This window comes from Equus przewalskii, chromosome 29 (assembly GCF_037783145.1).
Source record: "Equus przewalskii isolate Varuska chromosome 29, EquPr2, whole genome shotgun sequence".
NCBI classification, from domain to species: Eukaryota; Metazoa; Chordata; class Mammalia; order Perissodactyla; family Equidae; genus Equus; species Equus przewalskii.
This window is the reverse complement of record NC_091859.1, coordinates 34,349,600-34,374,598: the sequence shown is the minus strand read 5'-3', so window position 1 is coordinate 34,374,598 and position 24,999 is coordinate 34,349,600. Positions and strand designations below refer to the sequence as shown.

At 54.0% G+C, this 24,999-nt stretch overlaps 1 protein-coding gene across 4 annotated transcripts in view; it reads left to right on the top strand.

The window, feature by feature from the left end:
- Positions 1-24,999, top strand: part of MYH9 (myosin heavy chain 9) — a 91,156-nt gene that overhangs the window by 33,208 nt on the left and 32,949 nt on the right. For all 4 annotated transcript variants that reach the window (XM_070599709.1, XM_070599710.1, XM_070599712.1 and 1 more), the window contains exons 3-11: positions 1,851-2,007; positions 15,807-15,834; positions 16,623-16,716; positions 20,830-20,922; positions 21,461-21,524; positions 22,072-22,170; positions 22,595-22,738; positions 23,614-23,709; positions 24,597-24,715. In XM_070599709.1, coding sequence (XP_070455810.1) covers positions 1,851-2,007; positions 15,807-15,834; positions 16,623-16,716; positions 20,830-20,922; positions 21,461-21,524; positions 22,072-22,170; positions 22,595-22,738; positions 23,614-23,709; positions 24,597-24,715 — 894 coding nt within the window. The remainder of the gene's footprint in view (positions 1-1,850; positions 2,008-15,806; positions 15,835-16,622; positions 16,717-20,829; positions 20,923-21,460; positions 21,525-22,071; positions 22,171-22,594; positions 22,739-23,613; positions 23,710-24,596; positions 24,716-24,999) is intronic.

Genomic DNA, 24,999 nt, shown 5'->3' with positions numbered 1-24,999 from the left:
CAACACCATGTGTGGATGCCTTTGCTTTAGAGCTTCCCTGGTGTCTTGTGAAGGGAGTAGTTGGAGGGCAGACAAATGACTGATTATCCCGGGAAGAAAGGAAAGCGAGGGCCCTACGTCCCCTCCTCCCAACAGAAGAGGCAGCCAAACACGCCTGTTCATTTCCAGACTCAGCTGCTCCTTTGCATGCAGGCCAGCGTTTGGTTGGTGTGTCCCTCCCGGGTTCTGCTTTCAGTCTAACTTGTGTTTGGAAAATCCAAGTGCTGTAGCCCTTGGCCAGTGCTAGGAAGACCTTTGCCTCACAACTGGTTCCTCTGTGGACCCTGTCTTTGGGTTCAGCCACAAGAGCCATCCTTGTTTTTTGGCGCGGTGGAAGGGGTTGGGTTGACACCTAGCACAGCCCCTCAGGTGTTGGATGCTGTTGGATCGAGGGGCGAAACCACGGACAGTGAGGTGAAGGCTGTTTGTAACAAGGAAAACAAAAAGATTTGAGGAGCTCAGAGAACTGGCCTCTACCACCAGGGAGGTCTGTGCTGGGTGGTGTGACACTTGGGTCTCTTCCCAGCTCTGTCATTAGCCTCATGACCTTCAGCTGTCACTCAGCAGTCAGGGCTGCAGGTGTGTGTGCATCCTGCCCTGCCGGTCTCCCTTTGCCAACCTTCTTCTGGGTCTGCGGCCCAGTTTCCTAGGAAGAGGCTGCTTGGGTTGCTCCAGCTGCTAAAAGAGAGCTGCGTCCCCCTAGCTGATGAGCTCCGGTCACCTGGGTGGTCTTGGGAGTCTCACTCAGCTACCAGGAGTGTATTTTTGTTTTTGGTGGAGAGAGGGATCGTGGAAGAAAAGATAGCAGGAAAATTGTTAGAAAAAGAATTAGTAGTCACAAGTTAATGTGGCTTTACCTTAAGACACTGAGGAGAGGCAGGTCTGTGTGGGCCTGCCACTGGGAACCGCTCTCCTGACCTCCTGGGAGCTCCTCTCCACGGCTGGGTGCCGTGCCATCCTCATAACCTCTTAATGAGGCGTGGATGTCTGCCTGGCCCTGTTTTACAGGCTGGGAGATGGAGGGAGAGAGAGGTTAAGAAACCTGTCCTTGATGGGGTTGGAACTCAGCACATCTGCCTCTGGGATCTGGTTTGAACCTGGTCAGATCAGACTTGGAACATTGGGTGTACTTTTGGATGCCTCGTATGAAGAGTGTGGACTAATTGGGCCCCCTTCAGAGAAGACCTGAGTCTTGGAGAAGGCTCACAGGGGATGTGCAAGTTGTCTTTAAGTTTTTCAGAGATTTTCATGTGACTCTCTGTAGAGGATTCCAGGGAGAGAGGTATCGGTGAGTGATCTACTAGCCCACAAAAGATCTGAATGTTTGAGGAGTGCAGTGAGTTTTTCCCAGTGCGGGAAACGTTTCGGCTTGAGCAGGTCTGCGAGTCCTTCGGGTAGAGTAATTTGTGTTTCCACAGTTTGCTTGTGCAGCTGAATCCTTTTCTCTGTGCGTCTCTCGTGGACAAACACATCTCTTATTGTCCTTGGATCCGAGTTTTGTTCCTGGACTTCTGCTGTCCGTGAACTTGCCGTGGATCTCACCTGATGCACACACTGGTCGGCATGCAAAACTGGCAGCAGTTGTGCAGTCAAGCGAGGACCCTCGCTAAAAGAGCAGAGCTGGTACCTGTGCCCCCACCCCTGTGGCAGGTCTGCCGGAGTGGGGCACAGAGAGTGGGGGGCTCCAGGGGATGCTTTCACATCCCGCTGACTCGGGGGCCTTGGAGGCAGCAGATACTTTGCCACAAGGTTTACATGCCGTTGAGAGTCAGACTTCCTAACCCATTCCTGTTTGTCACTCTTTTCTTTAGACCTATTCAGGGCTGTTCTGTGTGGTCATCAATCCTTATAAGAACCTGCCCATCTACTCCGAAGAGATTGTGGAAATGTACAAGGGCAAGAAGAGGCACGAGATGCCCCCCCACATCTATGCCATCACAGACACCGCCTACAGGAGTATGATGCAAGGTGGGTGCTGTGGCCTCCCCGGGGCTGGGTCTGCTTGCAGCCTCGTTGACACCTTTGCAGGTGCTCCTTCATGGTCAGTGCCAAAGGGATTGAGTGGCTGGGTCGGTGTTGATGGCACTGGTGATGGGGCATCGTGGAGCTCTGTAAGCCGATGTGTGAGAGCCAAGACCAGTGACTATCAAAGGAGATGTTTATATGTTGATAGAATGTTCTAGAAGCTTTAAAAAATACGTTTCCTAATTATTTTCCCAATTTCTGATTCTTGTCAAGAGCTCCCATGCCAGGCCTCTGCTCTCTTCCAGACCCCTTCTTCTACCGCTTACTCTCTTTCCTCCTTGTTTTTCACCTCTGTCTCGCTTCCCCCCAGTCTAGGAACGTGCTTGAGTTCTGACCGTCTTTTACATAACAGACACAAAGTCTGTCCTGGATTCTGCACCCCTCTCCAGCTTCTCTCTGTCCCGTCACAGCAGAGCTGTTTAGCGGAAGTATCCCTGCTCACCGCTTCCATTCTTCACTTCCTGGTCACGCTTCTGGCCCTGCTTGACTGGCCCCACCACTTCTGCAGACTGTCTTACAAAGGTCACCCTCCCTGCTGTGTTGCTAAATCCATAGTAGCGTGAGCTGTTCTCTTACTTAACCTCTCTTGGGGTTGGACACTCTTGACCACTCCCTTTTGAAACCCCTTCCTTCCCACGACTATTTCTCTGGTTCCCTGATCTCTGCCGTTCCCATCTACGTGGTTCTCTCCTGGGATTTCCCCTGTCCCTGCATGTCGGTGCTCCTCAAGGTCTTGTCTGCTCCCTCGGAGTATTCCTCTGGACGATGGCCTCATCCACTTGAGTAGCTTTGTTCTCACTTTCTGGCTGACGGCTGCCACTGTCGCCTGATTGCTGCCAGCCAGTTGCTCCCAGCTGCCATTTCGCCATCCACCCAGTCACCCAGGCCTGGAACCTGGCTTATCTTGCACTCTCCTCTGTCCCTCACCCCTCTTTCCCAGTCAGTCAGTGCTTTCTGTAGGTTTTATCTCTGTTAATATTTCTGATCCTCTTCCCTGTCCTGTCCTGTGGCCCTGGCCTTAGTTCAGGCCTCCACAATTTTTTGCCTTTACTATTTCTGGGACCTCTTGACCTTTGCTCTCAATAGAGCCCTCCCTCTGTGCTTTCAGAGGGTCATCTTTCTAGAATGCAAATCTGATCAATCCCCCTGATGTGAAATCTTGAAAAGGCTCCTCATTGCCCCAAAGATAACACTTAACCCCTCTGGAGGCATACAGTGTCCTTTGTAGTTGGCCTCCTGCCTCCCGCTCCAACTTCCCTGCCACATGGAAATCCTGACATTTCTCTGATAGATCTTTTCTGTTTCAAACCGCCACACCTGCTCCATCTGCCTGCCGTACCTGGCAAGTCCCTCTCCTGTTGTTAAAGACACAGCTGAAGCGTTACTGCCATCCAGGCAGGAGATCTGGGCTACACTTGCATTGGTTTATTTGACTTAGGGGTTTTACACATTTGTTTTTCTCTCCTAGATGTGGACAGGGCCCACGTCGCCTTTATAGTCTCAGAACTGAGCCAGGTGCCTGGCATATGGTGCGTTTCATGTCATTCTGAGTCACGCCCAGTTGGCTTTCAGGCAGGGCTGTATTCTCCTATCTTGTGTTGATAGTGGTTTTTCGTGTCCTATTGCACATGCATCCTTTTTTTCTTTAAACTTTGTAGTTAATCTAGGCAGCGATGGTAATGAATCTGCTGTATTTACAACTTTATCCTTAGTTGAGAGGTTTAAAATGGCAACATGTGGGACTGTCTTGTGCCCTGCACACTGTACTATGAGCAAGGTGTTTCGGTTCCAAGCTTGAGGAATTATGTAGAATGTGCAAGTTTGGCCTAGGTTCATGTCTTTCAAAATCCCTTGAGGAAGCCAGTCCTTTAGTGTTTTGTTTTTTTTTTTTTTAAAGATGTTATTTTTTCCTTTTTCTCCCCAAAGCCCCCCAGTACATAGTTGTATATTCTTCGTTGTGGGTCCTTCTAGTTGCGGTATGTGGGATGCTGCCTCAGCGTGGCTTGACGAGCAGTGCCATGTCCACACCCAGGATTCAAACCAACGAAACACTGGGCCACCTGCAGCGGAGTGCGCAAACTTAACCACTCGGCCACGGGGCCAGCCCCCAGTCCTTTAGTTTTAAAGCAGGATGCCTGTTTCAAAGTGCTAACTCGAACAGTCTGCTGGAAGAACGTTCTGTGAGATTACAGAAGAGCCTGAGTCTGTGTCTCTAGGGGTTATGGGTCAGTTTTCTCCTGGCTGTCTTCATCAGCCTCATGCAAGTGCAAGAAGTGCGCCCTGGAGTCTTCTTGAGCTCTGCACTGCTGAATTAGGGCATGTTCCCACACTGGGATCCTGGATCTGAGCCGTTTTCTAGGAAGTGGGCTTTTTCACTTGTGGGCAAACCATTCTGACAAGAATGATGTAATGATGCAAAGCATGGTGCCAAGAGTTGGAGTCCTTGGAACTGGTCTTCTAGCCTTTCCAGACAACTTGTGGGGCTCCTTCCCAAAGAGATTCATCCAATTTTTATTTGTTCAACAATAAAAAAATTTGAGGGGCAGAAGTCAGCAATTATAGGTTTGGAGATAATTGGAAAAAAAAAAGGGAATCTGCAGAGAGCTGGAGCTTCCCCTTTGTGTTGACCGAGAAGTCTTGTCTGTAACGGAATGGCCGTGATGGGAACCAAGGAGCCGCCCCGAATTATGAGTGCAAATGGGTGGGTGTTTTCATCTTTTGGATCTTTTGGAGACCAGGGGTAGGAAATATGTTTGTGGGCACAGGGAACCTGAGGTGTTGGTGCTTGCTTTTAACGGTCTGTGCAGGTGCTGGGTCCACATACTTCTAACTCTCAATCTGGAGGTTTTCATTCGCTTCTGCTTCGTGTTGGACTTGCTGTGGCTCTTCAGACCCCATGGTGACCGACTGAGGACATTTTCAAGTTCCCTCTCCTCATACACAGTTGACCTGCAAAACAGTTAGCAATAGGTTTCTTGTTCTTGGGGTAGGGAAGAAGTTAATTAACAGAAGTTGCTCCTGTTATGACAAGATGGTTCACCAGGAAAGAAAGTTCCTGAGAGGAGCCTCTGGTTCTTGCCCTAAGTCAGGAATTGACAGGGGAAACTGGGGTAAAATTGGCTCCTCTCTTTTGGAGAACATGTCTTAGCACATGCTGCCCCCTTGGCTTTGGGGCAAAACAGGTTTGTTCTCTGTCACTCACATCTTAAAAGAGGTAGCCACATAGTTCCTTTTCTGCCTTTTCTTTAAACAAGAACTAGAAAAAGACTTCCTCTCTGAGCTGGCTGTGGCTTATGACATGCTATCATTTATTCTTCCAAATAGGGTAGTTGCTGGCTTTGTCTGGGGACTTCCATGAGATGAGCTCTTGGACCCTTCCTTGGGGCCTCCCTCCGTCTTTCATCTCTCAGTGCTCTGGTTTGCCTGTAAGTCCTGGTTTCTGCCTGCTGCCTGCAGTTAGTGTTCGTCGTGTCCTCTTTCACTTTTAGAAGCATCCCAGTGTGGATGATAAATTGTATGGTTCCTCTACCTATTTGTCAGGCTAAGCCAGGGTTTCTCAAACTTGGCACGATTGACATTTGGGGCCAGGTAATTCTCTGTTTTTGGGGGTGGAGGCGGGGCTTGTCCTGTGCATTGTAAGATATTTAGCAGCATCCTGACCTCTACCCACTAGATGCCAGTGACACCATCCCTCTCCGGTTGTGACCATCGAAAATGTCCCCAGACGTTGCTACCAAATGTTTCCTGTGGGGCAAAGTCGCCCCCACTTGAGAACCACTGGACTAAGTGTTGCAGATTGGTTTCCTCTGAGATTGACTCCCATTGATCAGTAGTGGCTTGCCCAGCCCTGTACTGGCAGGGATCTGGGACTCAATGCCAAGGAATGCTGGGATAGGTTAGTGCTGTCTGCCATGGGCTCAGGATGGGACACGGCAGCATATGGCGCCCTGGATGAGGCCATGGAGAAGGGAGTGGAAAGTGCTGGAATACCGTGTGGTTTAGTATGTTATCTGGCACTGGAGGCGCTGACAGCCCAGGTGGAGAGACCAGACGTGTCTGTACACAGATCTGTACTTGCAGCCATATAATAAGACAAGTTGCCACCCACCCCTGGTGCCGGCACCACTGCAGCAGGTGGCAGGTGTCTTGGAAGTTTGGAGGAAGGTGTGGCCGCTGAGGCCTGGGGTGGTCGGAATCCTGTGGAGTTCGGATCCTGTGGAAAGACTGGCAGGGATGTGTCAATAAGTGGTTACAGCGCAGCCCAGACGCGCCCGGCACTGTTCTGTTTGTTTTAATCCTCAGCCTTCGGTTTAATTAAAGTTGCGGTGACATGGTTGGTTCACCCTCCTAACCCTGGCTTTCCCATTTGGTTGATTTGTTGTCACAGCCATTAATGGGTCTTCCTGCCTTGGGTTGAACCATTCCTCAGAAGAGTGCTGAAGGCTTGGAAGTGTCTGAGGCCGGGAGGATGAGAGAGCGTAACTCCTGTTGTTGCCCCTCACTAGGCAGACGTGGGCCCTGATGGGGAAGAGGGCCGTCTCCCAAGGCAGGTACAAGGGGCTGCCCGTGGAATTGGACAGAAGCAGCACAGCGTCAAGGCGCCACTGGGTTGGGAAATGGCGCTCCTGGCTTCCTTTGGGGCCAGGCCTTCCGGGGTCTCTCTCAGTGGGTAACAGTGTGGATTCTTACAGGAGAACTGGCCAGTGGAAGAATTTGACTGGAGCCCAGGAATCTCCCCAGTAAGAGTAGGAAAAAAACCCTCTTCTATGTTAATTAGTTGGAATGCCAGGTTTGGTTCACTTTCAGTGACTTTATGGTATTTTAATGAGCTCCCAGCATTTCTGGGGGAGTGGCAGCAGGGTCTGCTTTCATTCCAGGCCTACCCTAATCCGAGAACTATTTAACCCTCTGCTCCGTGCTAATCCCACCTCTGCTTCTCAGCAGAGGCTGCAGCAGAAGCGGTCGGTCACTGAGCGGTTGCTCAGAGTGCCCAGTGAGTGTCCACATTCCTCTCAGGGGTTGGTTAACCCTTTTGAGTGAACAGTGAGGGGTAGAAATTTTGTGCTCGCTTCCCGTCTGAGTATGACCCTTCTAACTCAGGTGCAGGGCAGGCCCAGGAGTGTTAACTGACTCGTCCAAAGGCCTGCAGAGAGTCCGCCCCAGAAACCAGATTCCCGATTCCCGTCCTGGGGCCCACCCCAGGGGCACTGTGGCCCCTCACTCTCTGGCTGGTGTTTGGAGGAATTCTCCTCTCTAGCTTGCTGGTTTCGGGCAACAGGCCCTCCTCTCCTCTCTCACGTTCTTCCTGCCCCAGTGGTGGTTGCTCCTTTGGAGCTGTCTGCTTTCCAGGGTCTTTCCGAGGAGAAGCACTGTTAGGGAAGTGCTTTGAGGGTATGGGAAAGTGTGACTTTGAACAGACTCACCAGGACGGCGGCTGAGGAAGCCACAGATGTGATGACTCCACTTAAGCAGGAATGTGCAGGCCAGGAGGTGCAGGCTCTGCCAGCATCTGCGCATGGGGCCCCCGCTGTCTGCAGGGACGTCTGAGCCGGGCCCGTGTGTCCTGTGTGGCTCACCCCGCGGGGGCATGCTCTGTGCCCACGCATCATTACCCCCTGTGCCAGCCAAGTGCCTACTGTGTGCTAGAGTAGAAAGACAAGCCATGGTCCTGCCTGGAGGAGGTCGTGAGAGGCAGGTAAGTCAACTTCAGGAGGGGAGTGAGAGTCCAGTTCATAGCGGGAGGCCACCTTGTTTAGCCTTGAGGGGGCTGGGGTAGAGAGGGGGGCTTGGATAAATGACAGAGCACTTCTGTAGGAGTCACCACGAAGAGTCTGCTGGGTCTCTCTTGGCCTTAGCTTTAGGGAGAAACTTGCCTTGTGAACAAGAAACTTGGTGTGGAGAAGAAACCTGGGTTTTGGACTAGGTTTCAGTGGGAGTCTGGCTCTGTCACTTCCTGACAGTGACCATGGTCCAGCAAGTCTACTTACTCGGCCTGGGCCTTCGTTTTCTCATCTGCCTCTTGGCAGGGTCATTGTAAGAATTAAACAGGGTGCAGTATGTACGATGCCTGCTCTGTGATGAGTGCCCTTTATAGTTATTTATTTATTTTTTTTGCCGAGGAAGATTGGCCCTAAGCTAACATCTGTTGCCAATCCTCCTCTGTATGTTTGAGGAAGATTCACCCTGAGCTGACATCTGTGCCAGTCTTCCTCTATTTTGTATGTGGGACGCCTCCACAGCCTGGCTGCTGACAGATGTTGTAGCTGAACCCAGGCTGCCAAAGTGCAGTGCACCGAACTTAACCACTAGGCCACGGGGCCAGCCGCAAGTGCCCTTTAGAAGGTAGCATTAGGAGTCTGGAAATTCACTTTCTTGACTGAACTGTCCCTGCCTTCAGTGTAAACCTGCACATCGCACATTCCTTCCATCCACGATCCCACTGGCTTAAGGAAGGTGATAACCAGAGGCTTCCTCCAGGCGGGTTTCTTAATCTCAAAGAGCATCCTCTGAGAGTTCAGGCTCTCGGCAGAAGCACACACAGGAAGTGACTTGTCAAAGCTGCCTTCCCTGCAGCGACCACATAACACACAGGCGTGCGCTGGCAGACGCCGTCTCCAACTTGCCCGGTCTAGTCCACGGACCCGGAGCAGGCAGCACGAGGCCTCTGGTTGACGTGGCCTCGGTAGAGCTCCAGGAGAACGTGCGTGCGGCACTGGGGCGGTCCTCTCTTGATGTACTGGTGGGAAGCAGAGAGGTGCTGTGACAAGCAGCCCTGGGCCCACCACCCAAGCACCGAGCCCAGATCAGGGGGTGCTTTCCTGGGGCTGATCCCAGGAGGCTGCTTTGTGATGCCCCCAGAAGGAAAGCCCAGCCCCTGGAATGAGGCTGCCTAATTATAGTGTGGTCATGCCTGTCAGTCTCATTTCTGTAAAATGTTCCTTCTAGAAGAGGAATCTGTGGTTAACAGTCCTTTCCAAGGATTCAGCTCTAAGCTTGCTGTTTTGTTTTGTTTTTAATCCAAGCCAACAGGCCCACTGTGCTTTGCTCCGGGCTGGCTGAAGTGGGAGATAAGAAAGGAGTGCCCTCTTGGAACCGGAAACCTTGGGGGTGTTTGAAAACCTGGCCCAGTTTCTCTGTCACAGCCCCCACAAAGCATACACAAGAACTTACCTGCAGAGTCTCTAATGACCCAGCTGCTTTGTGCTTTTAACCTCCCTGGACACGTTCTTCTCTCCTGCCTGGTGATCGCTGCTTACCAGCCCGTTTTTCCTGTTTTCTCCAGTTCTGACTCTGAGACTCCAGTAGAGCTGTGTTTCAGGATGTCAGGGCTGAACGTTGGTGCATTTGGAGAAGAAGGTTGCTTTCTTTCCCCTGCCTGGTTTCTGAAATTAAACTATCAGAGGAGAACAAAACTAATTCCCTAAAGAGAGATAACACAGCTGAAAGTCTCTAGGCATAAAAGTCAGGATTCCACAAGTGGCTTCTGTAAAATTCCTTTAGTCTTGACCAAGGCTGTTGGCCCAGTGTTGACCTTTGTAATAAACTCTGAGGACCCATGGTGTTCTGGCAAATGGACAGTGTTGATTTGGGTTCAGGATGTCATTCCCACCAGGCTTTGTGACTCTGGAGGAAGAGCTTGTCTCTCCCACATGAGCCAGTCCACAAATACAAGAGGGCAGAGGTCTAAGCTGAAAGCCAAGGGTGGAAGTCATGCTCCAGGAGAGAAATTCTGGCCTAAAAGTTGCCAGCACACCATTCCTTTCATTGATTGCCCCTTCTCCAAGGCGGTGGAGCCTCCAGCTTCTTCAGGAAGCATCTTCATGTGCCATGACTGTTCACTTCCTAGCACTGATGCGCCTGGTGCTCTCCAGGTTGGGCTGAATGCATCACTGTGTTGTTTCACAAAGCCCGTTGTCCTCTTTGCAGGACTGTTTGTGCTGCTTCTTGGAGCCAAGTTTGTCCTGAGCTTTGCCTCGCGGTGTCCATCTTGTTCCCTGTTTGTGTCCTCTTGTCCTTCCCTCCGTCCTCCCCTTTCTCCCTCCCTGAGAGCCCAGCTGTCTCCAGAGCTGTGATCCATGCCTCATCCTCTCTGTACGGGACTCAGCCACGGCACCCCCTACCTGTCTTTCCTTTTCCCCAAGGAAAATATTGTTTAAGAGCAAGGAAGAACTGACTTGGGAGTGTCGGGTCCCTCCCAGTGTCCTGGTGGCATTTGCTGTGGGCCATCAGTATCACATGTGGCTTTTGAATTTCCCTCCACCCTGACAAACGTGGGAGCTGCTTCAGCAGCAGCCCCGCGTGGGGAACATTCCTGCTGCCAGCCCCGCCCATGGGAAAGGTGGATGAACGACTAGCAGTGGCTTCTGGCAGGTTTGCCTGTGTGCTAGGAGCTCACCTGTGTGAGCTACCGGATGCATTTTGGCCAAGAGAAGGCTTGTTTGGGGCCTGGCTTGTCCTCTCACATGATGAAAGTTAAGAGCAGTCCCTTGGGCTTCTTTCTGACTATCAAGGGTGCCTGGTTTTGGAGGGCTGCCCGTTCTCTGCCTCCTGTAACTGGGGACTTGGGCCTCCTCAGCAGGGTTCAGACCACAGCCCTACCTGAGGGAGTGTGTGGGTGGAGGCACTGGGTCAAGTCCAACAGACTTCTGGCTTGGGTTGCTGCTGAGCAAGCATCTCCTTGGTCTGGTCCTACCTCCGTGCCTTGGAAAAACATTGCTGATGACCACATTGTGTGCTTGGGAGCCACTGCCGGGGCCTTCCTTCTTGCTGGCGGACTGCCAGGCAGGCTGCCAGAGGCTTGGTGACACAAGGGCCCCAAGGCTCGGCATCAGTCTGCAGCCTCAGCTAATGTGAAGCATTATTTTGCACCTGCTTTTTCTCACCTCTGCTTCCCAAGCACTTGTAACCCAAGCTCGTGAATTGGGCTGGCTTGGGAGAAAGTAACAGGCTGCTTGCAGGACCCCATGTGGCACTTTATTATGAGTGTGGATGGCCCTTTCTTTGCAGTGCTGAGGCAGGACTGCTGGTGGCGCAAAGTGATCCCCTTCTAGGAGCTCTCCATGGGGAAGAACTAGCATCCAGAGGCCTGGGTTCTTGGCTCAGCTTGTGTGACTTTGATGAAGTCATTGGGCTTCTCAGGACTTGGTGTCCTGACCTCTAGACAGAGGTGATTGAACCAGATGCTCTCTAGGGCCTTCCCAGCCCCCAAGTTCTGAGCACGAGCCCACAGGTCTCTCCGCATCTTATATTTGGTGAAATGCTTTGCATTTTGGCCCATTGAGACCCTGATGCTGTTCACCAGAAGGTCTTGGGAGAACTAACTCTGATGTCCAAGAGTTTGCCCTGGACAGCCCGAGACTTTCCCTCCCAGGCGTCACAGAGCTGGGCTTCACACAGTGAGCGTCCCAGGGGTCTGCTCTGCAGTTTTCATGAAAGGCAGACCCCTTGGTGGTGGAAAGTTTCAGGCCCATTTGTCATGACATCCATCATGTCTCCCCCACGCAGGCATGTCGCCCAACCTGGACTGCCCTTTGCTTTCATTTTTCTTGGCCCGTATCCATATCTTAGTTCTCAAGAAACCTGCTTGACCTGAAGCCTGGTCCTGTGGGCAGGGCACTCTTCCAGGTGTACCCTAGAGAGCGTAGCTCTGCCGACCTCGGGGAGACGTTATCTTGGTGAGCGGGTGATGAGTCAGTCCCAGCCAGCGGCTGTTGGTGAACCAAGTCCGTTCTCTTCCTCCTCTACTTCCTGTCGAGGCTGATGTCACTGCTGTGTGAGCCTTTGGCCTTTTATGGACAAGAATCGACAACTCCTCTCATAGAGGAAGTGAGCGATAAGGCCCCCAGCAGAAGTCTGTACCCGGGGTGAATACCTGCAGTCAGGTTTCCCTTCCGCCCACTGGAGTCTGGACCATCTGAGCAGGCTGGAGACACCTGTCCAGTTGGAAACCTGCATCAGCTCCGAAAGGCCTTGGGGCATTTGGGTTTGAATAAAATCAGGAGAGTGAATGGCCTCATCACTGAATATGTAACTTAAAACCTTTCTTCTTGTTATTCCGAGGAGGGCATGCAGTGGAGAGCTTGGAGTCGGGGGGGCGTGCAGAGGCTCGGGGTTATGAAGGACGGTGTCTCTGAGCGCCTGTGCCGGACCACGGGCTGCAGGTACCTGCTTCGTTCAGTCCTTGGAGCAGCCCTGCTGGCCAGGCCCTGCCCTCTGTTGCCTGGGAGGTCACGGGACCCGGCATCCCGAGGGGAAGTGCAGCGTGGAGCCGGGAGCCCAGGCTCGAGCACACGCAGCCTTCGCTGCCGCTGCTCCAGACGCCTGCCGGTTGTGGTTAAAGTGTGCTCGGAGGAACCCCATCTCCGCTGCCCACGCAGCTCAGCTTTTCGTCTCCTGTTCTTCATACGGGCATTTGGGAAGATTTTATCTGAGGGAAGGCTGCTACTGCTTGTAAGATTCGAAAACCACTGCAGAGAGGTTCCTAATCCTGTCTCTGCCCCCCCGCCCCCACCCCCGAGTTAGGGGCGGGGCAGGAGGAGTTTAGGGGCCTGTGTCAGGCTAGCCTTCATCCCAGAGCTGGGCCCATTTCCCACAACGGGGCCTGTTTCCCAGAACAGAACTGTCTCTGGTGGGTGCACTCCACTGGTACTGGGCCATAGGATTCCTATCTGTCTGTCTGTCTGTCTCCTCTGGTGTGGAGGAAGGAAGGGCGTTTTCAAATAAGCCTTCAGTCCATATAGGCCCGAATAAGGACTTGAGCCAAAACAAACAGGGTGGGCTGGACTTCTCTGGAGCATCCATGGAGATGACCGTGTGGGAGGGGCTTATGGAGTGAGTGTTAAGGAGGGTCCCCACCAGGATGCACTGGGGGTCTGGCGGAGTAAACTGAGGCAGGTGGAGGGCCAACTGGTTGCTGAGAATTCTAACCATCCCACTGCCCAGAAGAGCTGCTTCTGAGCTCAGGAACAAACCAGAACTGCTGTGAGGAGCTTGTGCAAAACAGGGACAGTGCCTGCCTTATCTACCACCTGAGGTTACTGTGAGACCACAAGATGACAGCCCCAGACCTGGTGCAGGAATTGAAGAGACCTTTTCCGATGTGAGGGGCCATGGTGTCACTCACTGCAGGCAGGCGGATGTGGGGCGCCAGGTGGTGGGGACAAGAGTTGAGGAAATGAGAAAGGCCTCCCATCGTTTTCCTCTGCAAAAGAGTTTGCCCAAATGAATGTTCTGGCACAGTGAATTAGAGCCTTTAAAGGGTGGAATGAAAGTGTCAGAGTGTTTCCTTTTGGGCTTGTTGACAGTGGTAACTGGGCTTCAGGACCTGGAGGTGAAAGGTCAGAGGAGGGGGGAGCTGGGGATGGTGGGGTGATGGAGGTTACAGTGACTCTGGGTGTGCAATTTTGCAATTTGGAGTGTGTGCAGGCCTCTGTGTGTGCATGTGTGTGTCTGTGTACAATGTGCCTGTAGGTAACTGTGCATGCCTGTGTGTCTCTGTGTGCACGTACCTGTGCACCCGTCCACTTGCAGCTGGGTCCACGTCCCTGTATGTATGTGTGTCTCTGCCTGCATGTGTGTGTGTTTGGGGGCTCTGCTTCCTGTTGTTCAGCAGCTCAGCATCTGACTCCTCCTCACACAATTAGAGGAATTCCAGCCATCCCAGGGACCGGGCCTGGACAGCTCTGGGAAAACGGTTCCTTCTGGAAGGGATGGGAATGTTTCCTTTTATGGTAACGTTGGCCCGCTGCTGCCTCATGACCTGCCAACACGCGCAGGTACCATCTTGCCTGCTTGTGGAGCGTTGACTAAACATGCTGTGGCTGGGCCGCCTGGGAGGGGCAGTGGGGGAGGCCGGGGCCTGGATCACAGCTGGGTTTGTTCCAGACCCTTAGCGGTCCCTACACCGTTCTTAGGGGCGGGCGATGGAAACTGCTGTGTCTTCCCAGCCTTTAGTCCCCACTGCCTACTTTCCTCTGCCTTCCCGGCTGTCTCACAGAAGCTCTGCTGTCAGCCGCACAGCCTCAAAGGACCCTCTTTGGGGCAAATCAAGACAAGGGAGCCAGGTTGGCCTCGGGGGCCGCTGTGGGTGGTTCCGTGGTACTGAGAAGGCTGTGAGTGGCCCAGTTCTCCCAGCTCCACACTGCGGGTGTTTCTTAGGGGCCTGAAGGGGAAGGTGCAGAGTGGGCAGGGGCGGCTCCCTTTGTGATGGGCATGAGGTTTAATTTTGCTTCTTTCCACCTGGACTCCCTCTTTCCCTTCCGAGTGACCTGCAGACAGGAGAAGAGCTGGTCATCATGCCCAGCCCGTGTGCTGCTGAGGTCAGGCGCACGGTGGTTCACCCTGCGAGGAGGCTGCTGCTTAGTAGTGTAGAGTGTGCTAGTAATAAAGGGCTAGGTCCGCCTCCTCGCCATGCACACGGGGAGCCGTGGTCGCTCTCCCGGGGCCCCGTCCTGCAGGGCCCTGGCTGGGCAGTGGGAGCCCTCAATGTGTCCTTCTAGATCACCAACGTCGGTCTCTGTCCTGTGCCAATACTACTAACTACTACCCTCTACTACTCCTCAACTAGTACTCCTGCTACCCTGACAGTGCCACTACCAACCTGTCACCTGACTTTGTCATGGCGAAATAAACAGACAGCAGCCTTTTGTGGAGTTCATTCTCTTCAGAGTACCACACCATTCCATTCGTGTGTTGTTTCTGTTTTTCAAACTAATCCCACTTACTTTATGGATAAGGAAACTGAGACTTGGTCCTGTGTTCAGGCTGATTTGACTTCAAGGGGGTGAAAAGGAAACAAATTAGTTTGTTAGTGTCAGCTTTTGCTGAAAATTGGACAGCCAGCCCTGAACCGGGTCAGCCCCGAATGTCTTAGCGCATTTCCATCAAACTTAGCTTTCAAAGTGCGGGCGTTGCTGCTCCTCCCGCACCCAAAGGCAGGGCGTTGTTTATGTCCTTATGTGCTGAGTGAGCAGTTTTCAGGGCTCAGGATAGTTGGAATGTTCCTGACACCTAGGTCTGGAGACCCAAGATGTCACAGAAACTAGTCAGAAGCTGTCATTCCAGTGAGTTTCTGTTCTTTCTGAGCTGCCTCTAAACTGACATTAGTGAGCATTTTCCCTGTGCCAGACACCACACTATTGGCTTTCATGCATGTTATTGACATGTATACTGTTATCCCGCATCACAGGAGGAGGCCGGGGCTCCAGGCACATGGCCAGGGTCTCACGCACCTCGTGCCTGAGGGAGCATCTTCCCCAGGGTGGTCCCCATTGCAAAGCCAGCCTTGTCTACCCCACCCCTCACCCAGCCTCTTAACCCGTGCTCCTTACTTAAATGGGGACAGTATTTAAAAAACCTGCCACGGACCTTACTTCTGACAGCCTCCACCCCTAGTTACCAACATATGGGGCAGGCCCCGCCCTAGTGCTCAGCAGGGTAGCTCTTGGGAGCCTTCTCAGAGGTGGGAGAGACCGAAGTGTTTCTGGTGTCTGGAGGCGGGTATTGCGGGTGGGCCGTCTGTGCTCCTGGAGGTGGTAGCTGCTGCCCTGTGGCACGGCCACCTGAGAATGTCCCTCCTCCGAGGGAGGCATATGGTCTGCGTGTAGGCCGGCGTGCAGGGCCCCCCACAACGGCAGCGCTGCGTTAGAGGCTCTGGGCTCCCGGGAAGTGGGCAGCTCTTCGGAAGCCAGCAGGGGAGCTTTTCGTATCTGATGCGAGTTAACCTGATGTCTCATTTGTTTCAGATCGAGAGGACCAGTCCATTTTGTGCACGTAAGTGTCTCTGTGTGGGTGGTGGGGCCTGTGTCACCCCGACCTGTTCTTCTCTTGGGGACTCCTGCCAAAACCGCGGTTCATGAGTGCCATTCCCAGTTCAAGCCCCGCCCCTTCCCCAGGGCACGGGCCGTACAGTGATATGTTGGCTGCTCAGTGGTCCCACAGCACGATGAGCTTTATTTCCTGCCAAAGATTTAAGTGCCTTCCTCAGGGGAACGGGTGGGCAGTGGGTGGGGTTTATAGCAGAGAGGAAGAGCTAGCTTCTTCTCAACACAGCACAGTTGGGAACTCGCCCCTCTGGAACATTCCTTCTGGCTCTGAGCAGTGGCTTTCTTTACCTGAGTTGAAGTAAACACTGAGGCTTCTCCCCTCATCCTTTGAACTTAACGAGGAGATAAGTAAACCCCGTTGCCGAGGGAGTTAATGGGACAGAACATTCCTTCAAGGCAAGTTTCGAAGGAGCGTGTTTAAGTGCCTTTGACCCCTGAGTCAACAGCTGCCTAAAACTGGTTCCTAAGACATTTGGATGCGAAGGCTGCCAAGTGACCAGGGCAGGCAGTGGATATAAGTTTACTTTTGTCAGGCCTCTGGAGGGCCATGGGAAATGGCCTGAGCGAGGATTCCAGAACGTAGCATTCATTTGCCTGTCCCCTTTTCCGCCACCAGCTGTTGGGTCCCTCATTGGCGCCCAACAGCGTGGTAGGCCGTAGAGTGTCCAGTGGGAGGGGACAGACCTCAAGGATTTGGCCACCTCTCCCCTGAGAACGTCCTTGGTCTCTTGGTAGGGGTGAGTCTGGAGCTGGCAAGACAGAGAACACCAAGAAAGTCATTCAGTATCTGGCTCACGTGGCCTCCTCACACAAGAGCAAGAAAGACCAGGTGAGTGCGGGCCTCCCCTCCACGATGTGCCTCGTCTTCCAGAGGAAGAGCGTTTAATGATTCGTGGTTCGGCTTAAAATGAGAGTGTTTTGGGGAACAGAGCAGAGGCTGGACCCACTTGTCTTGAGGCTGCAGCTTGGCCGTCTTGGGAGTGGGTCTGGTGGTAGCCAGCCCATTTCTCCCTTTGCCTCCTGCCCTTCTGATTTGCTCTGGAAGCTGGAGACCACCCAGGGTCCGGTGTAGAGTACTCCTGGCGTTTGCAGCTAATTGCTGCGTGGTGTCCTCCTCTGAGGACGGAAGAGAGATTCCAAAACTTGGTTCTCAAGATAATGGAGACTTGAAGGGTCTCGAGCAGGCCGTTGAGTCCCTGCTGCTTTTCCCTGCTGTTGAAATGCCTCTGGGTGGACAGCGCCCAGCGAAGAGAGAAAGGGCAGCTGGAAAGTCGTCTCACTTCCCTTTTTCTCCCCTCTCCCTCTTGATGGATTATGGTCGAGCGCAGCAGCGTCCTCGCTAGGTGAGCTGCACGTTTACTGCACGTTCTGCACCAGGAATGCGTGTTCTGCCCATCGTGTGCCCTTGAATTACGTATTTTTTTCTAAGCAGCTTTTCACTCCACACCGTTGTCACTTTCTGCAGCTAGAACTGTTCTCGTAGCCTCAGCTCACTGACTGTCTCTGGAGGAGGGGCGGGCTGGGTGTGATACACAGTGACCTCTCGTGCACTCTGAAATGACAGCTCCTGCAGAATGGGTACGGCCTCATCACCTAGCTGTTCTCAGAAAATCCGGTCATGCCCAGAATCCCCCATGAGCATGACGGCTCTAATGCCCTGTGCGGAACCCTGAGTGAGGTGCAGTGGAACGGGACTCTGTTCTCCCGGAGCCGCACATGCTCAGTGTTCCAGACCAGATGGAGATGGCCAGCCCCATCGCCTGCCACCACTGTGCCAGTCAGAAGCAGTTCCTGGAAGGCCCCACATTGGCCTTTCCCAGAGTCGGGGGTGACCGGTCTTAAGCATGCCCGTGTGGTACTCTCTCTCTTTCTCTCAAGCACACACTCTTAAACTTCTCTGTGAAATCTAAGTGTCCGTAGTGTCCCCTCAAGCCACCAGGGGAACTGCGCCGTCTGGTGGCTCCCCTTTGCTGGGGAGCTGTGTGCAGCGTACATAAGTAAGTAGTAGTGTGTCTCTTTGCATGCAGACCTGGGGTGTGTCCTGCAGAATGTGCTAATGAGCACAGTCTTCTGGAATCGAACCAAAAGTAACTTTTCATGTGCCAGACTTCTCAAGACACTCTGAATCTTTTTCCACAGGGTGTCAGGAGTTATATTTAGCATAAAGTTTCTTTTGCTCCCTCTCTCCACCCCCCATTTTCCGTTCTTTTTAGGATGCCTATTTTAAAAACAGGGCTGTGAGGTTAGGAGTTCTCTGGCTGTGGTTTTCCATCTCTGGATTTGCACTAAGATCCATTTCCCAACTATTTATTGAATGCCTAGTATGCGCCTGGGTCTCTCGAGGGTGACCTTGGAGTCTGCCCTGAGGATGGGAGACAGGGCCACAGTTACAGAGCAGGAATGTAGACCCATGTGCCTTACGTCCGGGGCTCCAGCTGCAGAGGGGCAGGCAGCCCCGGGCGCTTGGAGAAGACGGCCTGCGGGGGAGTGATAAGTGGGAGCTTGCTTGTCTCATCCTCTTTCTCAGGCTGCGTGTGAGATGGGCAACCTGTCTCTGACTCCGTCCAACCAGAGTGACTGATGAGGTTGCCTTCGGCTTCCAGTTACTGCTCAGGCCCTCAGTTGTCAAGGCCGTTGACCAGGTTGATGGATTTCCTTGCCTGAAACCTGTACAGTGACTTTGCGCACGTATCTGGGGCTTGAGATGCTCTTGAACTTGGTTTGCGGCTCTCATACTCTGAGACCTGTCGAGGCATACTCCGGGAGAGAGTGATCTGGCAGTGACCCCACTGCTCATCCTGAGACTGCCTACTGGAACGTCCCGGACCTCACTTTGCTGGGGGAGGCCAGGCTTTGGCCAGGCCTGGATGTCGGTAAAGCAGAGCCTGGGTGAGGCACCTTCCCAAATGGACTTCATAGTCTGAGCAGTGACCTTTGACCCCTCCTCCTCTTCCTTCCTCTGTTTTTTATGCACTAGTTGGAGCCCACTGGCAGGAACACCACCCCGTGAAGCCCTTCAGAAACCGGATGGGTAATTCCAAACTTTTTTGAGCATGCGCTGCCTACAAGAGCCTCATAATTTCATAGAATGCAAATTTCATTGAAAAAGAAAAGTCTCTTGGCCCAATTAGACATCAATAAAGAAAAACCCATAGGTTAGCCGTCGCCGTTGTCAGCAGGGAGCTCCCGAGTTGGCCCAGCGGTCCCATGTTCCACAGCAACGGCGTGTGGATCCAAAACAGAGGCCTGGCTTTGCCTCTGAGCCGGGGCAGGCTCTGGCGGGGGCCACGCTCCCATCCGTCTGCAGGAACGGGAACGGGAGTGGCTCGGCCAGCCTGGCAGCCTGGCCTGTGCTTTGAGAGGAACGTTCTAGTGGGTGGGGAGCAGCGCCATCCAAGTCTGCCTCCGCGGGCTGCCTTGGCTGACTTCCCAGGCCCTGCCCGAGCCCGGGGGATGGCAGCCCTGGTCTGTGACCGCTGGTGCCAAGCACACATGCAATGAGTGCTCTAGGGGTTTGACCTCTGCCCCCTGACCTGGCTCCGCTGACCCTCCTTCACTTATGTGTATGGTCTGAGAACAAAAGGCTCCCCAGCCCTGGAGGAACCCTGGCCAGGGATGGCCGGCAGAGGAGGAGGGTCTTCCGGGCCCCTCCCCGTCTCGGGTAGGCTTCCAGCCCTGGCTTGGCCAGACTCCAGAGCATCCTCGGTGCCCTGCAGACAGGCTCGCCCTGTGGCAGGTGTGCCTGGAAGGCTGTGGTTCACGACTCTCCTGGGGGCGCCTGCTGCCACCAGTTTTCCTTTTCATCACTCACAGGCAGCCTTCATTCCTGTAAAATCCTGGCCCGACTCCAGCCTTGCTAATAAATACAAACCCTGCCTGGCCCTTGTGTGATGTTCTTTCCCCCGAGAGGGTATCTGGGTATTAAGGTGAACGAGATCCATGTTTCCCTCAGTGTCAGTTATTATCTGGCCGGCTGGGAGGGCGATGGCTGCTTCCACCATTGCTCTCACCCGACAGGGTGGAGCCCCCAGGTGGGGCAGGGAGGGAGATGGAGCTGTGACTGACAGCTCGTAGGTGGAACTGGAGTTCGAATACCCGATTTGCTGGCTGGGAGCTGGATGACCTCAGGCACAGCATTCCCCATCCCTCAACCTCAGTTTTTTCTTCTGTGAAATGGGGCTACTCGGTTTTGCCCACCCTGGGGATCATGAGGATCCAGGGGAAGGCATAAGGGTGTGTGTTGTCAACCACAAAGCGTCATGAGACCACAGTAGGATTTGTTGGTGTGATCAGTAAACAGTTAGAACCCACAATGGGCATTGTTGATCCCATGCTCAGATACCTAATGTGCTGGGAGCAAGGTTGGGGGGGGGGCAGTGCACAGGTCAGGGGACCAGCAAGGAAAATGAACGTAGCGTTGACTCGGACACGGAGCAGATGAGCTGGTGTCTTTTGTGGATCTGGGTCCCTCTCTGCTTGTCCTATGAAAAGGGAAAAAAAAATGGTGTTGGGTGGGGATTGGAGACAAGGAGGGGAGAGGGAGACCGGTGCCCCTGGGCTGGGACTGTCCCAGGGCAGGCGTGTGGTTCTGCGTCTCTTGGTTCCTGTGCTGCTTTCCAACCCCGCATCCTCCAGGGTTGATCTGGGCAGTTGTGCCGGGTTCCCAGAGCTGGGGGAGCCTCCCGCTTTCCCTTCCTAGGGACGCTGGTTGGTCAGTCTGTGAAAGTAAGTTCAAACCAGTCAAGGTTTCCAGAGACCTGGTGGGAAGGTCACTTTTAAGTGACACAGTGACTGAGGCTGGTGTGGCCGGAGCCCATCTAGAAGCCTCTGCTCTGACGTGTTGGCTGTGTAGACATGGCTCTGCCACCATCCCGTCCACCTGGTGGCGTAGGTTCGGCAGCCCGCTGCCTGGCCTTCACTGCACCCCCGGGTTCCTTTCCAGGGCGAGCTGGAGCGGCAGCTGCTGCAGGCCAACCCCATCCTGGAGGCCTTCGGGAATGCCAAGACCGTGAAAAATGACAACTCCTCACGATTTGTGAGTAGCAGCCGTCACGACCCAGCTCGGGGGTCAGGGTCTCCTCCCCGCAGCTCCAGCTCCTGTCGCTGTCCACCTGGGTGCTCTCACCCCAGAAGTGGGGAAGCCTCAGACTTGCTGCTTCCTGGGCCTCTTGCGTGGAGTCGCTGGGTCGCACTCCGGTTGATGTGCACCTGCAGAAGTGGCTTCCTTAGCCCCGGAGGCAAAAAGCCAGCGAGGGAGTGGGGGGGTGCCCGCAGGTCGCCCTCATTGTCCCATCGTTAGAACGCAGGCCAGATCCAGCCATGAGGAACACTTGTAGATCCCTGCTTCCCTCCTTTCCTTCTGTGGAGGAACTTGGCCACCACTGGAGCGGGTCCTGGCTCCAGGCTTTTAGCGTTGTGGCGCTTCTGAGTCCTGAGTGCCCCTGCAGTGTGGAGTGCGGGGCCCCTGGTCACCACCACGGGCAGGCTTTTGGTTTTCTCCCTCTAAGCTGTGCCAGCTGGAGGTGGGGGCTAGAGGATATGGGGCCTCTAATCTCTTCCTTGTCTTCCTTTAGGGCAAATTCATTCGCATCAACTTTGATGTCAATGGCTACATCGTTGGAGCCAATATTGAGACTTGTATCCTTGTGCTTAATTGTAGTGAGAATCTGGGACTAGAGGGGAGGGAAGTGACCTTGATGGAGAAGAGGCTGCTCCCTGATTCCTGCAGTTTCCCCTTTATGGGCCTGTTAGGACACCACATCTGTGGCACCTGGAAGAGTCCCAGGACAAGCTCATGGAAAACCCGGGCAGAGCTAGGTTACTGGCAGGATAAAGTTCTGCTTGGAATGGGATGGAACGCCTGAAGGTGGGCCAGTGTGGTTCCCACAGGGCCGGAGTTGGGGTGGCTGCTGCCCCATTTCTCCTCCACACCCGTGTTACAGCCTGTGCTAGGGAGACATGCTCATGTCCATTCTCATGAGAAGGGGGCCCCCTTTAAATAGACGAGGCCCTTGGGAGTGGGAGCTGGTTGGACAAGCTGCACACCTTGAAAGGTGGAGCCAGGAGAGTGTTGCCGTTTTGAGCTGTTCTTCCTGCCTGGCGGAGTTCAGTTCCCTTTGATGGGGATGGGGAGCGTGGAGGGTTGCCTCCGTCCGGCTTGCACAGTTCCTCAATGTTTGCAAAGATCTTCTGGAGAAATCCCGGGCCATCCGCCAGGCCAAGGAGGAGCGCACCTTCCACATCTTCTACTATCTCCTGTCCGGGGCTGGGGAGCACCTGAAGAGTGAGTGATGGGCCCCCAGCCTGACGTGGGGCTGCTCACCACCGGGGCTCCCGTGCCATCGGGCCACACACTCCACTTGGGAAATGAAAACTCCAGCCTTGGGTTGGGGAGGAGAAGTGAAAATGACTTCTGTTGTCCAGCCATCCTGAGGACTCAGCCCCCTGTTTCTGGCTGCGCCAGGGAAAAGTCAGGGCGGGTTGCGTGTGCAGCTGTGGGTCATGGGGCCCTGAGGCTCTCATGGGCCCTGTGCGTGTCACTCTCACGTGCTGAGGAGAGTCGGCATTCCTGGCTACTTCACTGTTTCCGGGGTATCGCAGGGCTTAGGGGTGCTTCCCAGTCTCCCAGACCTTTGAGGCCACAGCGTTGACTGGAGTGTCTGGTTTCAACACCTCACTGACCCGCCCTTGCCCTCCACCCCTTGCAGCTGACCTGCTGTTGGAGCCGTACAACAAATACCGCTTCCTGTCCAATGGGCACGTCACCATCCCTGGGCAGCAGGACAAAGACATGTTCCAGGAGACCATGGAGGCCATGAGGATTATGGGCATCCCAGAAGAGGAGCAAATGGGTACAGAGCTGGCCCTCCTGTGGGTGAGGGAGGAGAGGCGGGAGACTGGTCACCACGCCCTTGGGGCATCGGGGCAGCTGCTGGGCCTGGGCAGAGCTTCCTGTGGCTCTGACTCTTAGGGAGTCCGGCAGAGGCGGGGGGAAGCCGTGAGTGTGTGGGAAATGCTACCTCAGGTTTGAGTTCAGGGTTATTCGTTCCCGGTGGTACCACAGGCATTTTCGCAGAGGGGAACAAAGGACAGGTGCTTCACTGCCCAGGGTCTGAGTCCACGGCTACAATCCTTGCCATTTGCTGAAAGTGGAATATTCCACTTTGTCTTGGCGGAGTGTGGAAGGGGCTGGGGCTGTGTTCCTTGCATTGGGGAAGCCCAGAATGAATAGCAGTGTGGAACATGCCCGTGTCTTCTCGTTTCCCAGAAGGAGGGGGAAGAGGGCTTTGAGGCTTCATTTTAGAAAGATTGGGGGCTGAGGAGAGTGCGTTAAGGGTTGGAGCCCCCTTCACTCGGCCACAGACAATATGTAAATGGATGAGCCATGGCTGTCTTCCAATAAAACTTTATTTATAAAAACAGACAGTGGGCCCTTAGGCTGGAGGCATGTCCTTGGTCCAGATTTAGAAGTGCTGGGGGGGGAGTGTTACATAGCTCATACCCAAGCATAGGGCTGGCCAAGCCGAGGTCGGCCAGAGGCCCTGGAGACAGAGCCTCGCCAGCAGGGAGGGAGTGAGCCCTGTGGGGCGGCTGGGCCTGCCACGTGGGTTAGACCAAGGCCTGGTACCCTAGTGTCCCTGCTTGGCCCTTGGGGGAGTGACCACCACACTCAGGGACTTCCTCCAGCCCCTGCCTGGTTCTGAGCTGCCTTTGATCGCACCCTAAGGCTTGCTGCGGGTCATCTCGGGGGTTCTTCAGCTCGGCAACATCGTCTTCAAGAAGGAGCGCAACACCGACCAGGCGTCGATGCCCGACAACACAGGTAACACTCGTGGTCCTCTCCCCTGAAGCACGGGGCAAGTGCCTGTGCTTGGACTGGCTCAGGAGAGGGGGTCTTGTACAAATTCCAGATACTCCTCTCTTTGTCATTTTATGTCTGTTTATAGCTGGCTATTGCTCTCTCTTTTTTTTTTTATAAAACACACACAAACCTGACTCTCCTTCTGCTTCACAGAGTGAGCATCAGAATGAGTTAGAAAATCCCGTGATCTTATGGACCAGGGTTTTCCTCATTTTTTCCTGAGACCAAACCAGTTGTCTCAGTTAGTAAAACAGTGATTTCTGCTGTTGCTCCAACTCCATGGGTACTTTGCCCATGAATGCATTAGGACCGTGAAACACTGCGTCTGCCTCGACCACTGTTATTTCCTTGGCTCGTGTAAACGACCGCTTTTAATAGCCTCCACATGCCTTTCTTAGGGCCTTTTGAAAAAATTTAACTGGGGGATGTGCAGATCGTAGGAGATGTTCTTGTGGGATCTGTGCTGTTCTGTCCCCTAGCACTGGGGTGGGGCTGTCTCCTCTCAGTCCTGTTTGTGGCCTGGACCTATTTTCACACTCAGGATGTGGCCAGGTCTGTGCAGAGGAACTGATACCAGGCCCCTAGTCAGGACTCGTGCCTCCCTGCTTCTTGTGGCCGGAGGGTGTGAAGGCTGCCATTCCCACTGGCCTGCACACAGCCACTGAGTCTAAGGGGAGCTCGGTGTTCTGTGCCCTGCTGGAGAAGGGCCCGAGCTGGTTGTCCTGGCAGTGATGCTCAGTTACTACAACTTTCTTCCTCTGCTCCCAGGTTGAGCAGAGGGACTGGCTCTCTTGGGTTTAATTGCAGCTTTTTTACCTCTCCTCTCCTTACTCTTTGAAAAATGTTAGCTGCCCAAAAAGTGTCCCACCTCCTGGGGATCAACGTGACTGATTTCACCAGAGGAATCCTCACCCCGCGCATCAAGGTGGGACGGGATTACGTCCAGAAGGCGCAGACTAAGGAACAGGTATGCCAGCGGGCCGGGGGAGTGGGGCCGCCTCCTCCTCGAGGGTCAGTGTGAGGCCTGCTCTGGGCCGTCGGCTGTGTTGGGCACTCTGAGTGGGTTCAGTCCTTGCAGCAGCTTGAAGAGCAGAGCGGTGCTCATCCCCACTGAGAGCACAAGAAGCTGGCCGCAGAGAATTTTGGTGGCCTGGCCAAGGCCACTCACCTAGGAAGGGCCATCTGGAGGTAGATCCTCTTTAGGCTGCGTTGTGCATCTTTGCATTGAGTCGATATTTAGACTGATTGGTT